Below are 12,184 nucleotides of genomic sequence, written 5' to 3' on the forward strand. Positions count from 1 at the left end.
CTGCAAGATGATTAATCTTAATGTGGTGTTATCAACTGGGAGGGAACAATGAAATGGGAGGGAGCAGCTTTAAAATAATCTGATTGGTCCATCATCATGTTGGCTTTCAAGCGTATCACCAAAGCGGAAGTGACTTCAACCAAATCTTTCCAATTTTGCACACACTTGGTTTCACATCACCTGTCATGAAAACATATATGTCATAGTTATAATTAACACACTCTAAGCAGATTTCTTGTTCACAGAGGGAAAGTATGAGTAGACATGTAGACATGAAACAATGTTTTTATTCCATTACTATAACTCTATTTTAACCTTAAGACATTTGGAAACCAACTCCTGCTGTTATGCTCATCTGTTGTTTCTTTAAAGGCCCTTCACACCTTTGAAGAGGCAGAACATAACACCACATGAAAATAACATTATATTAATGACCATTTTCCTGTGTGATGTCAACTTTGACTTTGATCACACTGTAGGTATTCAGTTGGTTGCAATCTGCAACCTTACCACTAGATGCCATTAAATCCTACACACTGGTCTTTTAAACATATTGTCACATAATAGATATAACTAAGGCCTTCTAAATAAAATCTACCCAATAAAGACTCTTTTGTGATTCATGTATCTCAGTTAAATAGGAAAGTAAATAATGGCAAATGAGCTTTTCAGTCATCATGAGTCAAGTTATTTCATGGGCAGTTGTCAACTTAATGATTGTCAACTTACTGCCCAAGATGCTACTGCAGCATCTTCAGTCTCTCCATCAGAAAACAGACTCATTCCAGCACAGAGATTCTGCTGCTGTTTATGTGTGGAAAAGGCTTCAAAGCCCACCCAACTTTAATATACAGTATGTGTATACATTTAGTTAATGCAATAGTTGTCTCTCACTTTAATCTGCTGCCATCTTCTGGTGGGAAGCAGATGAAGAGAGGAACCAGAAATCAGCAGGCAACAGGTTCATTCAAAGTAATTGAAATGTTTCTGGACTGGTTTTTAAAAAATAATAAAAACATATTTAAAAAATGTGTTAGTACCATACTGTGTCTTAAAATCCAATACCTGCTGATTGTGTAGATCACCACTGACTGTTACAGCATTTGTGTGCAGGGCATCTGGATTGTAAAATGAAAAAATGATCAGTAATAGAACACACAGCATTAATGTTAATCAGCCAAAGAGGAATACTGTTTGATAGTGTGAGGTATGAGTATAAGTTGTATTACCGTTGCAGTAATAACACTTTTTTTTCTTGACGGCGTAAATCAGTAAGGCTGAAACAATCACACTTATAGCCAAAGCAGCACACAACAGAGCCAGAATTATATTGGCTCCTTGACATGACCACATGTTGGCTTCTGAAATATTAAGAAAAAGAAGAAACAACAAAATTTAATGATGAACAACAGAATATCATTAATCTTTGATGTTTCCTCTTGGTAAGGTGCTAAATATTTGTTTGAGGGATTAACTTCTAACAGAATGACTAAATATGCAAAATATCTAATTTACATGACAGTTACTGTATATGGTAACTGGTACCTTCAATGTCCAGTTTTGCTCCATTTCCAAATAATATCTCCCCACATGTGGCCACAGCACAGTAGTAAGTCCCAGCATCAGAGGAGCTGATGTTCTTAGAGAAGCTGTAGACACATTTCTGTGGAGAACGAGCCTCAGGACTCTCTTCACATTGATCATTTCTATTTCCATGAGTGTAAATGACACTGGGATTTTTAGTGGGAGTTTGAATGAGCCGCTACAAGTAAATATCTTTCTTTACTCAAGTTGATTCTGTAGTTCCATTTTGGCCTTTCAACTTTGATGTCTTTGCATTCTGCATTTTTACAATAGTAGACACAAACAGCCCTCTCTTTCATTATACTGCTTCCATCTTTTGGTGAGGTGGGGAGGTGATGCAAAGTTTAACAAATGCAGAATCAAGGCAGCAGTTTCATTCGAAATGCTCCAAATATTTGTTGATCATAGTCCAGCTTTCAATTCTGAGGAATCCTTGAACCCAGTGGACTGTAAACATTCCTCTGATTGCAATATGATCAGACAACAAAATGAAGGGGATTCTACTGTGTTGTAGTTCAATGTACAGGTAGGAGGACTCACACGCAGACGCTAACAGAGCAGGTGAAATTAGAGGGATTTTACTACTATGGATTGTCAAAAAACAAGCTTACAGGTGGCAATGAGAAAGCTGACAAGATTAAAAACAAGTTTAAAAGGCAGAGGCAGGAAGGAAGGTCACAGACAAGCAGCAAGTTAAAACAAAGGGAACAGATCATAGGCAAGTTTATAAGAGAAGGCAGATATACAGGTAACATGTATATAGTAATGGCAGGAATACAGCCATGACTGAAACATAAACAATCTACAAAGTGACTGGAGTAACAAAACTGTTAAAAGAATTAATGAGGGGCAGGTGTCAGAAACTCTCTGAGGACAACTAAGGTGCAGGTGTGGAAAGATGAGGGCTGCAAAGGTCCATGAAAATGCAGTGGCTAGGGAGAGTTTGTGATGTTAAATGGGGAGAAAGGGAGACAAGGCGAGTGTCATTATGACAAGCTGATTCTTTTCTCATCTTTTTTGATAACAGCACTTTACAACAGCAATAAGATATATTTTTGGCCATTTAGGGGCAGCAGAAAAAGCTTTAAACAAAATACTGGCATATTATTAAATTCTGTTGAGGTTGTTAGGAAACAGTTCTATATTTACATATCCAGCAGACACAAAGCAGCAATAGCATTTTTTTGTATGTGGTTCTGGTCGCATGATGAACAAAGTCCAGTATTCACTCTCCTTTTTTTCTGTCTGCTGTTTAGTGTTGAGGAGGTAGCGATGAGGGACAGTGGGACCATCAGGGCTTTGTTACTGAAAACATATGTGTGTTGCAGCTGGAAACAAGGTTGACGAGAGTAGTGAGAATCAAAATAGTGAAGTTGAAAACTCTCCGTAGAGCTGAGGGTAACTAGTCAGATGAGTGGGCTCATCACTACCAGCAACCTCTTTCACATATACCTAGTCATTTGACCTATTGTTAATAAAAAAATATCGATGAGTGCAGCTTTAATGCTTGCACTAAAAGATAAGTAAAAGTATCAATACCGTTTTAAGTTAAATCATTTTTGAGTGGAGACATATTATTTGTTGATAAACCTAAACCTTGTGCCATTTCCTTCACTTTTATGACCTTCTGCACACTTAGCGTTATTATTTTTCCATCTCTCTGTATTATTTGCCAAAAATAAACCAATCAAGCAGATACACTAACAAGACTGTATTATTCAGTAAAACAGACACAACTGTAAGTTGTTAAATGTATTTTATTTAACAGGATACTGAAGCACACAGTTGCTGTTTAATCAGTTGTCAAAGTGTATAATGTCTCTGTCAAAGTGCACAGGAAAGCCTTGTTCACATTTGATTGCAATTCTCCTGGTGCGAGCCTGACCACGGTACTGACATTTGGGCTTTCTGGCTTGCTGGTTTTTCAGCGTACAGACAACAATGTCAAAGGGTTGGAGGCTTTTAGTCATTTCACCATATGGCTCTCCTGCTTGCCCACAGATAGATTTGATTATGTTGGTGGTGGCTCGGATGAAGGTATTAGTCTCCTTACACTCATTGCTGTTGGTCTTGGTGATGCTTCTACTTCGTATCACATCATCACACCTGGTAGCACTCATCTGCCCGGATATATGCTGTTCTATAAATTTTCGGTAACGGGGAGAGACACTTGCATCCTGAGAGCACACAGTGGCAAAGAGCAGCAGCAAACAAGCCAACTGGATCCTCATGATTCTCTGAAGAAAAGACAGAATTCACGGCAGCGTAGGTGAGTACTGTGAAACAATTTGCCATTGTGCAAACTCTTTTTGAGATCCATACTGATTTAACACATTGTACAGTACCGTGCAAAAGTTTTAGGCACTTTAAATGCTTAGATTCTTATCCATAATGCAATACCATCAGGGAGGCATCTGATTGGTTCCAAATTTATTCTGTAGCATGATAATGACCCCAAACATACACCAAGAGTCATAAAGAACTATTATTGGCGACAAGAAGAACAAGGAGTCCTGCAACAGATGGTTTGGCCCCTTACAGAGCCCTGATCTCAACATCATGGAGTCAGTCTGGGATTACCTGAAGAGACAGAAGCAACTGAGATACCTAAATCCACAGAAGAACTGTGGTAACTTCTCCAAGATGCAGGAACAACCGTCCTGCCAAGTATCTTGAAAAACTGTGTGCAGGTGTATCAAGGATCAATGTTTTAAAGGCAAAGCATGCTCACACAAAATATTGATTTCATTTAGGTTTCTTCTGTCTACTGAACTTTGTATGAAGTTAACTGATAAATAAAAACTATTCATGGCATTATTTCACTTTAGTTTTAGTGCCTTAAATATTTGCACAGTACTGTATATGCATACATTTCATGAGGCTGTGGTCATAATAACTGAATATTGTTCATATTGTGATCAGCTTGTTAGTTTACAAACTTTTTGTAAATAAAATGATATTTAATACATATTTGTGAATGTTGAAGCTTAATAATCATTGTCACCACCAATGTTATCATTTTGCTCTACACAATAAAACATCCTTTGCCCCAAACTCAAAATTTAAAAAAAGATCTTAATATCTATTGCACACTACATACATAGTAAAATATCATCTTAGGGGCTCCATAGATATATTGTGAATACTGACACAATACTGTATTATAAATTTAGTTTTTATGTGTTGCAGACCCTCAGTGAAATCTATGAAGCTAAAAAGCAGCACAGCCATGAGATAAAAGCCCTGCATGATAGCTGGATAATAAAGAGAGAGTAATGAGAAAAGCAAACCTTTTAAGTAAGGTAGAATCGTTATTAGTCCTCTCTTCTTTACTTTCTTTGCAGCTATAGAAAATCAATCAATTTATTAGTCAACCGGTTTGTCTTCAGCATAGCCTATTAAACCGTACTATGTCATAAAAAGCATATTTACCTGTATCTCAAACACAGCGGCAGTGGTTAGCAGTGATGTTTTCTGTAATCTGTCAAATCATTTATAGCAGTTGTTTTGACCTTTGGGTTCTTGGCCTGACCACATTGTGGGGAGGAAATTCACGTTGCCAGTTTGTTAAACTGGGCAAAGGCAAAACTGTTTTTACAGTTTTGAAAAAAATTTGTAATAAGGAATTAGCAACATGTTCTCTAGACACTTGATTTGAGTACAACCAAGTCTTTAAAACCTACACACATGCAGCAGTATGGTTGGTCATGACAAGAAGTGATTCTTCACATTAATTAAGGAAACGTAACTCGTCATGCATTTACATTTATGTGAATTTTGATTGTGTCTTTTAATATGTGTATTTTAGGTTGTGCTGGGGTGGTTGTGAGCTTAGGGACAGTCTGTGTCAAGCTCGAAGTAGTTTCAGAGAATTGCACACTGCCAAATAAAAGTTGTATTCACGAGCAAGGGCCACAAACTCAATGAAATGTGAATGATCATTTACTAATTATGAACTTGGGCTGCAGTGTGGTGATTCGTCAGGATACACTGCAGCTCCCAGGCTCAGCGGACCCCAAAAAACCTTCATGGGAATTCAGTGATAACTGAGCATTGCAGGTTGGAGGGAATGTATGACTGGTAAACTTGGAAGGACCAAAGTTCCCAGATGTTCTGGGACTCCTCAGCTTGAGGCAGACGTGGCTCCTCCGAGAATGAGTGACCGGAAAACAAATCGGACATGACTGGACATGATAAGGACTTGCTGACGGTGTGAATGGAACCAGAATCAAGTTGTAACATGACCGGACTCTGTAATGTAGGATGGGTCGAATGAGGAAGCATTTTGAGATTTTTGGATTTGTATGTAACATACAAGCTTGTAAAGACTTAGATATGAATCTAGTTTGAAATGGAGTACAAAGAGTTGATTGCTAGTGTGGTTGGCGAGCCTGCAATAACGTTATGACGACCAGGAATGTGTTCAGCATGGAATATGAAGTGGTGAGTGAATGAAAATTGCTTTGGCTTTTGTTAATGATGTCAACAACTGTAATCCTCATCTTTACTTAACAAAGTAAGGATGAAAGAGGACTTCATCTAATTTGCAGGGTGTGCACTTTGAATCCATTGGTCCATCTATGCTAAAATATATGTTGTAAAATATAAAATTGTAAAATGTAAAATTGTTGTGTTGCTCTGTATATGATAATCCTCTCTGACTATACACTGCTGCCATCTTCTGGTAGGAAGCAGATGGTTTCTTGATTTAACAAATAGGGGATGGAAGTTTTTCTAGCCCATTTAAACCACAGGGTCACACTGTGGTCTGAGAAGAAGGAGGTGGGAGTAGAGGCAGTGGGCACTTGGAGTAGATGTATGTTGATTGCTCTATAAATGGCAGAATGGCAACTGACACTCATCATATGGAAACTAACACTGAATAAAGAATGCTTGTGGAATTGACTGCATTGATGAGGCATAAAGTTTTTTGTTCTTTTTTATTAATGAATATACCCTATTCACACAGTGGCCATTCCTCTGACATCACACTCAGGTCAACTTTAGACTAACTCTTTCCTTCTTGCACATCTTGCTGATATCAGGTCCCAGTACTTGTGCTTAATTTGTAAATCAGGTGGTGCCGGAACGCAAAGTGCATGAGAGCTGAAAAGAACAAGCAATGTACACAAATGCCCGCTTATTAAGCTGTGGGGCTTACAGGCCTCAATTTCAAATAATTTGCATGATATAAATGTTATGGCAATAGTTTAAAATTATTTTAGGCTACTCTGGACAACACAGGTAAATGCCCCCAACACCGCATGCTTAACTGTGGGGCTTACAGCACTTGCAGTGAGCAATTCATTTCACAACAGGTGTAAAATAGTAAGGCAATAATACCTCACAGTTCACAATAAAGAATCACACAAAGCTTTCTAAAATTCCATTAGTATTCAAAGATTGGCACAGCAGCCCAATTAAACCACATGAAACAGCAGCCTATTAAAAGACAAATGTATGCTTACCATATCCAGTTGTCCAAAACACCCCAAGATTACTTAGCTGCAGACAAAATAGCGAACACAGAGGCAGACATCTTGGACCTCTACCTCTGCAATTGCCAGGAAATCACGTGACCTTAGCAGCAGAAGTTGGTCTTCTTGTCGTTTTTTTCCCGTGAAGTAGCACACGATTTAAAAAAATATACATAGATTTTAAAAATGGGCCAATTTCACTAACCAAGACCACTCCTTCTAGAATATGGATTTAATGGTTTATTGGGAGTGTGATGGAAGGCAGGGTGAAAAGGAGGAAGGATAGTTAGAGGGATGGTTGGAGAGGGAAGGTTGGATGGGGGAAGGGAGAGGGTCGGGGGTGTGAGGATGCGGGGGTGGGGGTTCGAGGTCGTGGGATGCGGGATGAGGGGGTAGGGGTCGAATGGGATGAGGGTCGAGGGATGGGGAGAAAGAAGAGCAGGCGGGAAAGAGGGGAAGGAGGGAGTGGATAGGAGAGTGATAGATGAAAGGAGGAGAGGCGTCGACGTCGGGGAGGTAAGTGGGAACAGGGGGTTGAGACTCAGGGTGGGGGTGCTGTCTCGATGATCCGGCATCTGTACGAGGCCCCCTGTTCCTGTGTTTGAGCAGAGAAGAGAGGAAAGTTAGCGGAGGGGTCGGGTGGGAGGGACTTGCAAGCTGAGACGAAGGGAAGAGGAGCGGATATGGTGTGTTTAAATACCCTGTAGTGCGGAAATGAGTTGCGTACAAGGCGTGGTCTTTGGTTCCCGAACTTTGTTTATAAGTCTATAAACTTCATTTCACTAACCAAGACCACTCCTTCTAGAATATGGATTTAATGGTTTATTGGGAGTGTGATGGAAGGCAGGGTGAAAAGGAGGAAGGATAGTTAGAGGGATGGTTGGAGAGGGAAGGTTGGATGGGGGAAGGGAGAGGGTCGGGGGTGTGAGGATGCGGGGGTGGGGGTTCGAGGTCGTGGGATGCGGGATGAGGGGGTAGGGGTCGAATGGGATGAGGGTCGAGGGATGGGGAGAAAGAAGAGCAGGCGGGAAAGAGGGGAAGGAGGGAGTGGATAGGAGAGTGATAGATGAAAGGAGGAGAGGCGTCGACGTCGGGGAGGTAAGTGGGAACAGGGGGTTGAGACTCAGGGTGGGGGTGCTGTCTCGATGATCCGGCATCTGTACGAGGCCCCCCAAAGAGACTTCAACCGGAGAGGCGAGAATGGGATTGCTTAATGTTATCCAGGTCGTGATGGATGTAGGTATGATAGGCGGGGGATGACCAACGGCCGAGGATTTTGATGATGTTGTCGGGAATGCCTTGTCTAGAGGCGGTGGAAGCGGCTCCGATGCGGAAAGAGTGTCCTGAGAACTGGTCTGGGGGTATTCCGGATCTGGCGAGTACTGAGCGCATGTGGTGATGGAACCAAAAACGTGTTTCTACCCTTCCCGTTTCCGTGATGAACAGAGGGTCTTGAGAGGAAGCTCGGTTGGCTAGTCTTGTGTTGATGTACTCGTGGATGGGTTCGTAAGGACTTATGTATGAATCTAGGCGGAAAAGGTAGATGGGTTGAGGTTGGCCCGACTGGTTGGTCTTGCTGCGTTTGAGGTAGTAGATGAGTGTATCTGAAGAGTGGAAAGAGATGTCGGACAATGTGGCGTGTAGTGCTGGATCAAAGGAGTAGGAAGGAGCTGTGATTTCTGAGCAGCGTAGGAAGCCAAAAAAGGATAGTAAAAACATGGACTCTAGGGTTTTGTCTATGTGAGGAGACAAGTAGCCTGTGCGGAGTGTGTGAATGCATCGGACCAGAAGGTCCGACGTGAGGGGTGAACGTTTTGGTGCGGGGTGCGGTTCCGCCTTTCGGAGACCTTTGATCAGCATATTAATATGAGAGTGGGACAAGGCTGGGCATGGTGCTCCGGAAATCAATTTGACAAAGAAATTGATTCCGCTGAGGTAGGTCTGTATGGTGGAAGACTTGATCTTGAGTTGAGTGTGGGAGAATGTAATGAAGCAGGAGAGGTTAAGAATGTCCAGTGAAGGGAACGGGAGTCCGTGGGAGACGTGAAAGGCTTTGAAGGAATTCCAGCCGGTGAGGTACGAAGATAGTGTTCGAGGGGCGACGCTGTTGATGATGTTGTCCCGTGAAATGGTGACCAGTTGTTCCAGTTGCGGGTTCAGTTGTAGATTGTAGCTGAAAACGGTGGGACTGGAGTTGGAAAAGGGTTGGAGGCTGGAGCTAGTTGTCTGAATTTCTGAAAAAGGAAACGAGAGAGTGAATCAGCGATTGCGTTTTTGTGGCCTGGAATGTGGAGTGCTCGGATAATGAACTGGTGCTGGGCTGAAACCAATGTGAGCTTGCGCACGAACTGCATGATGTCCAGATTGTGTGACCGGCCTTTGTTGAGGATGTCGACAACGGCACTGTTGTCAGAGTGGATGGCGATGGTCTTTTTGGACCACTCATGCCCCCAAAGGATGGCGGCAATGATAATCGGGTACATTTCCGAAATGGTGGAGGAAGGGGCCAGGGAAGAGAAGTCGGGTGGCCATTCGGCGGAGAACCATCTGCTGCCGTAGTAACCGCCAAAGCCGACTGAAGGGGCGGCGTCGGTGTATAGCTGGATGTCATTGGCATCTGTGACGTGGTCGTCGTAAAAGAAGGAGATGCCGTTCCAGGAAGAGAGGAACTGGTGCCACATTTTTTGTTCCATCTTGCACGCGCTGTCTAGCGTGACGTGGTTGTGGATGGATGGGACGGCGGTGGCTATGGAGAGAGGGTGTGACAAGAAGGATCGGCCCTGAGGGATGATGCAGGTGGCGTAGTTGAAAAGGCCCAGCAGAGAGTGTAATTGATGTTTGGTACATGTGGTGGCTGTGAGAAAGTTTTGAATGAGTAGAGAAATGCGGTGGAGTTTCTCAGTGGGCAGAGATGCTTGGAGTGTAATGGAGTTGAGGGTGATGCCGAGGAATTCCAAGGATGTGCTTGGGCCTTCTGTTTTCTCTGGAGATAGGGGAACGCCAAGATCAGTGAATGCGGAAATCATTGTGGCGAGACCGTATGACGGGGGCGAAGATGGTGGCGTGACCGTGAGGAAGTCATCAAGTAGGTGGATGACGTACGGGAGTTTATAATTAATTAATTTTTTTTTTTTTTTTTTTTTTTTTTTTTTTTTTTTGGGCTGCTCTTAGACGCACGGCAAAATAGTGTGCGCCCTTCCAGGAGACCCTGAAGAGGTGCCAGTAGTCAGGGTGGATGGGGAGGACTTTGAAGGCACTTGTGATGTCCGCCCTGACTACAGCTGTTGCTTTGTCGGGTTGTGTGGGCATGTGACTCTGGCGTGGGCTCCCCCGCAGAAAGAACAAGTGTGGAGGAATTTGCAGCTGGAGGAGCTGCAGCCGAGGTCATTGAAGTTATTGCAGATCATCCGTCCTCCCTGGTAGAGGACAGGTCTCCCTCTCCTGTCCGTGCCTTTGGGGAGGGGGCCGAGGATGGACGGGTGATCTAAGGCAGGTTTGGGGGTGATGGATGGTGGGGGAGCTGCCGATGGCAAGTGGTATGGCATGGCTGGACTTCGTTTGTCTGTTACGGAGGCGTGGCGCAGGGGGGCGGAGAGGGTGCATGCTGCGGCGGGATGGGAAGGGGCGCCACACGTTTCGCAGTGCAGAGAAGCGCGGGCTGCGAAAACTCGGCAATATAGCTCGTGGTCCAGTGTTCCCCAGTACGTGCCCTGGTTAAACTGTTGGAGGCGACCGGCGGCTTGGGAGGCGAAGAGGATATGGTAGGTATAGAAACCGTTACCGCCGAAACGCAAGGCCAGGTCGAGAATTAATGACAAGTAGTCATCGAGCTCGGACCTGCGGTCGGGGAAGGCTGAACAAATTATGTCCCTATACAGAGAGAAAGCAAAAGCGAACTCGGCGACTGTGAGGTCCTTGGAGCGGGCAGGAAGTGGCTGTTTAAGTTCTAAGAGGCCGAATGAGGTGAGCAGTTCCCTAGGGATGTGAGGATTGATTGATGTAGGGTGAATGAGTTGAGCGAGATCAATGTAATTACCGGTTAGAATCTGCTGCCTGAGGGTGGGAGACACAGGGGAGGGCCGGGCGGATGCTGGGGGGCGCACTGGTGGCTGGGCGGTGGCCAGGGTGTAGCTGCTGGAAGGAGGTGCGAGGGCCGGGAAAAGGCCGAAGCTGGCCGTGTGTGAGGCGGTTGGATAAGGAGGTGCAGGTGCTGTAGTACAGGTAATGCTAGAGTGCGGGTGGTGGGGAGGAGGGGGGTAGGGGAGGAGGCAGGGAGGATGAAAAGAAGAAAGGGGGGGAAAAGGTTGGGTATAACTCGTGGAGCTGTTGGGGCCCGCTGTTGTTTGTGCTGTCTGACCGGCTGCCGAGGTTGGTGCGGGTGGAGGAGCGGCTGAGATGGCCGGGAGGGAAGGGGCAGCAGAGATAGGTGCCAGAGAGTAGGAAGGGATGCTGGGGTGGTGGGATGTATATGCGTGCGATGTAAGTGCGGCTGAAGAGAAAGTAGGAGGAGGAAATGGCTGTGGAGCAGAGAGGGCCTGCATAGGGTTAGAGACGGACTGTACTGGAGAGGCTGAGGTTGCTGAGGAGGAGGGTGTGCGTCTGGCGGAGCGACGAGCCGTGACGTCACGGGCGTCGTCGCGCGCGCGACGCCGGGAACCCGGAAGACCGTGGGAAGATGGACGGGAGAGAGTGGTGTCCTGCAGGGAATTCGTGTATAATTGAAACAGTCTTGCCTTGTTGTCGGTGCGGTGGAAGGGAATGTTATTTTGGCTGAGGAAATGCTTTAAGCGAGCGACGGTCCACTCGGACATGTTTGGGGCCGAGGAGCGGTCGGTACGCTGGTGGCGAGGAGAGCGCTGCGCGCGGTGGCTGCTCCTCTTGGGCGGGCTCCGGGATCTCGAGCGAGGCTGGAGTGAGCGTCGGGAATGAGTAGCTTCCTTCGGACACCGAGTACGGGACCTTCCCCTGGAGCCGCTGGGGATCAAGGGCTCGACGATACCGTCGTCGACGGATGATGAGGGCCGAGAGGCCGGGATGAGGGAAACCGAGGAGCGCAGGCGAGGCTGCCGGAAAGATCGGACGCCGGGGGACTCCGGGACTTCGAACAAGTCCTCGTCCGAGGC

At 45.0% G+C, this 12,184-nt stretch overlaps 1 protein-coding gene across 1 annotated transcript; it reads right to left on the minus strand.

The window, feature by feature from the left end:
* Positions 1 to 3,380: 3,380 nt before the first annotated feature.
* Positions 3,381 to 3,815, minus strand: LOC122990121 (angiogenin-like). Its single transcript, XM_044363241.1, has one exon. It carries the CDS (start codon positions 3,813 to 3,815, stop codon positions 3,381 to 3,383), a length of 435 nt encoding a protein of 144 aa, XP_044219176.1.
* Between the last annotated feature and the right edge of the window lie 8,369 nt (positions 3,816 to 12,184).

The sequence above is a fragment of the Thunnus albacares genome, chromosome 10 (genome assembly GCF_914725855.1).
Source record: "Thunnus albacares chromosome 10, fThuAlb1.1, whole genome shotgun sequence".
NCBI classification, from domain to species: Eukaryota; Metazoa; Chordata; class Actinopteri; order Scombriformes; family Scombridae; genus Thunnus; species Thunnus albacares.

Bases quoted from the DNA above. Each gene is read 5' to 3' on its own strand.
- LOC122990121 (XM_044363241.1), bottom strand. From the start codon at position 3,815: ATGAGGATCCAGTTGGCTTGTTTGCTGCTGCTCTTTGCCACTGTGTGC.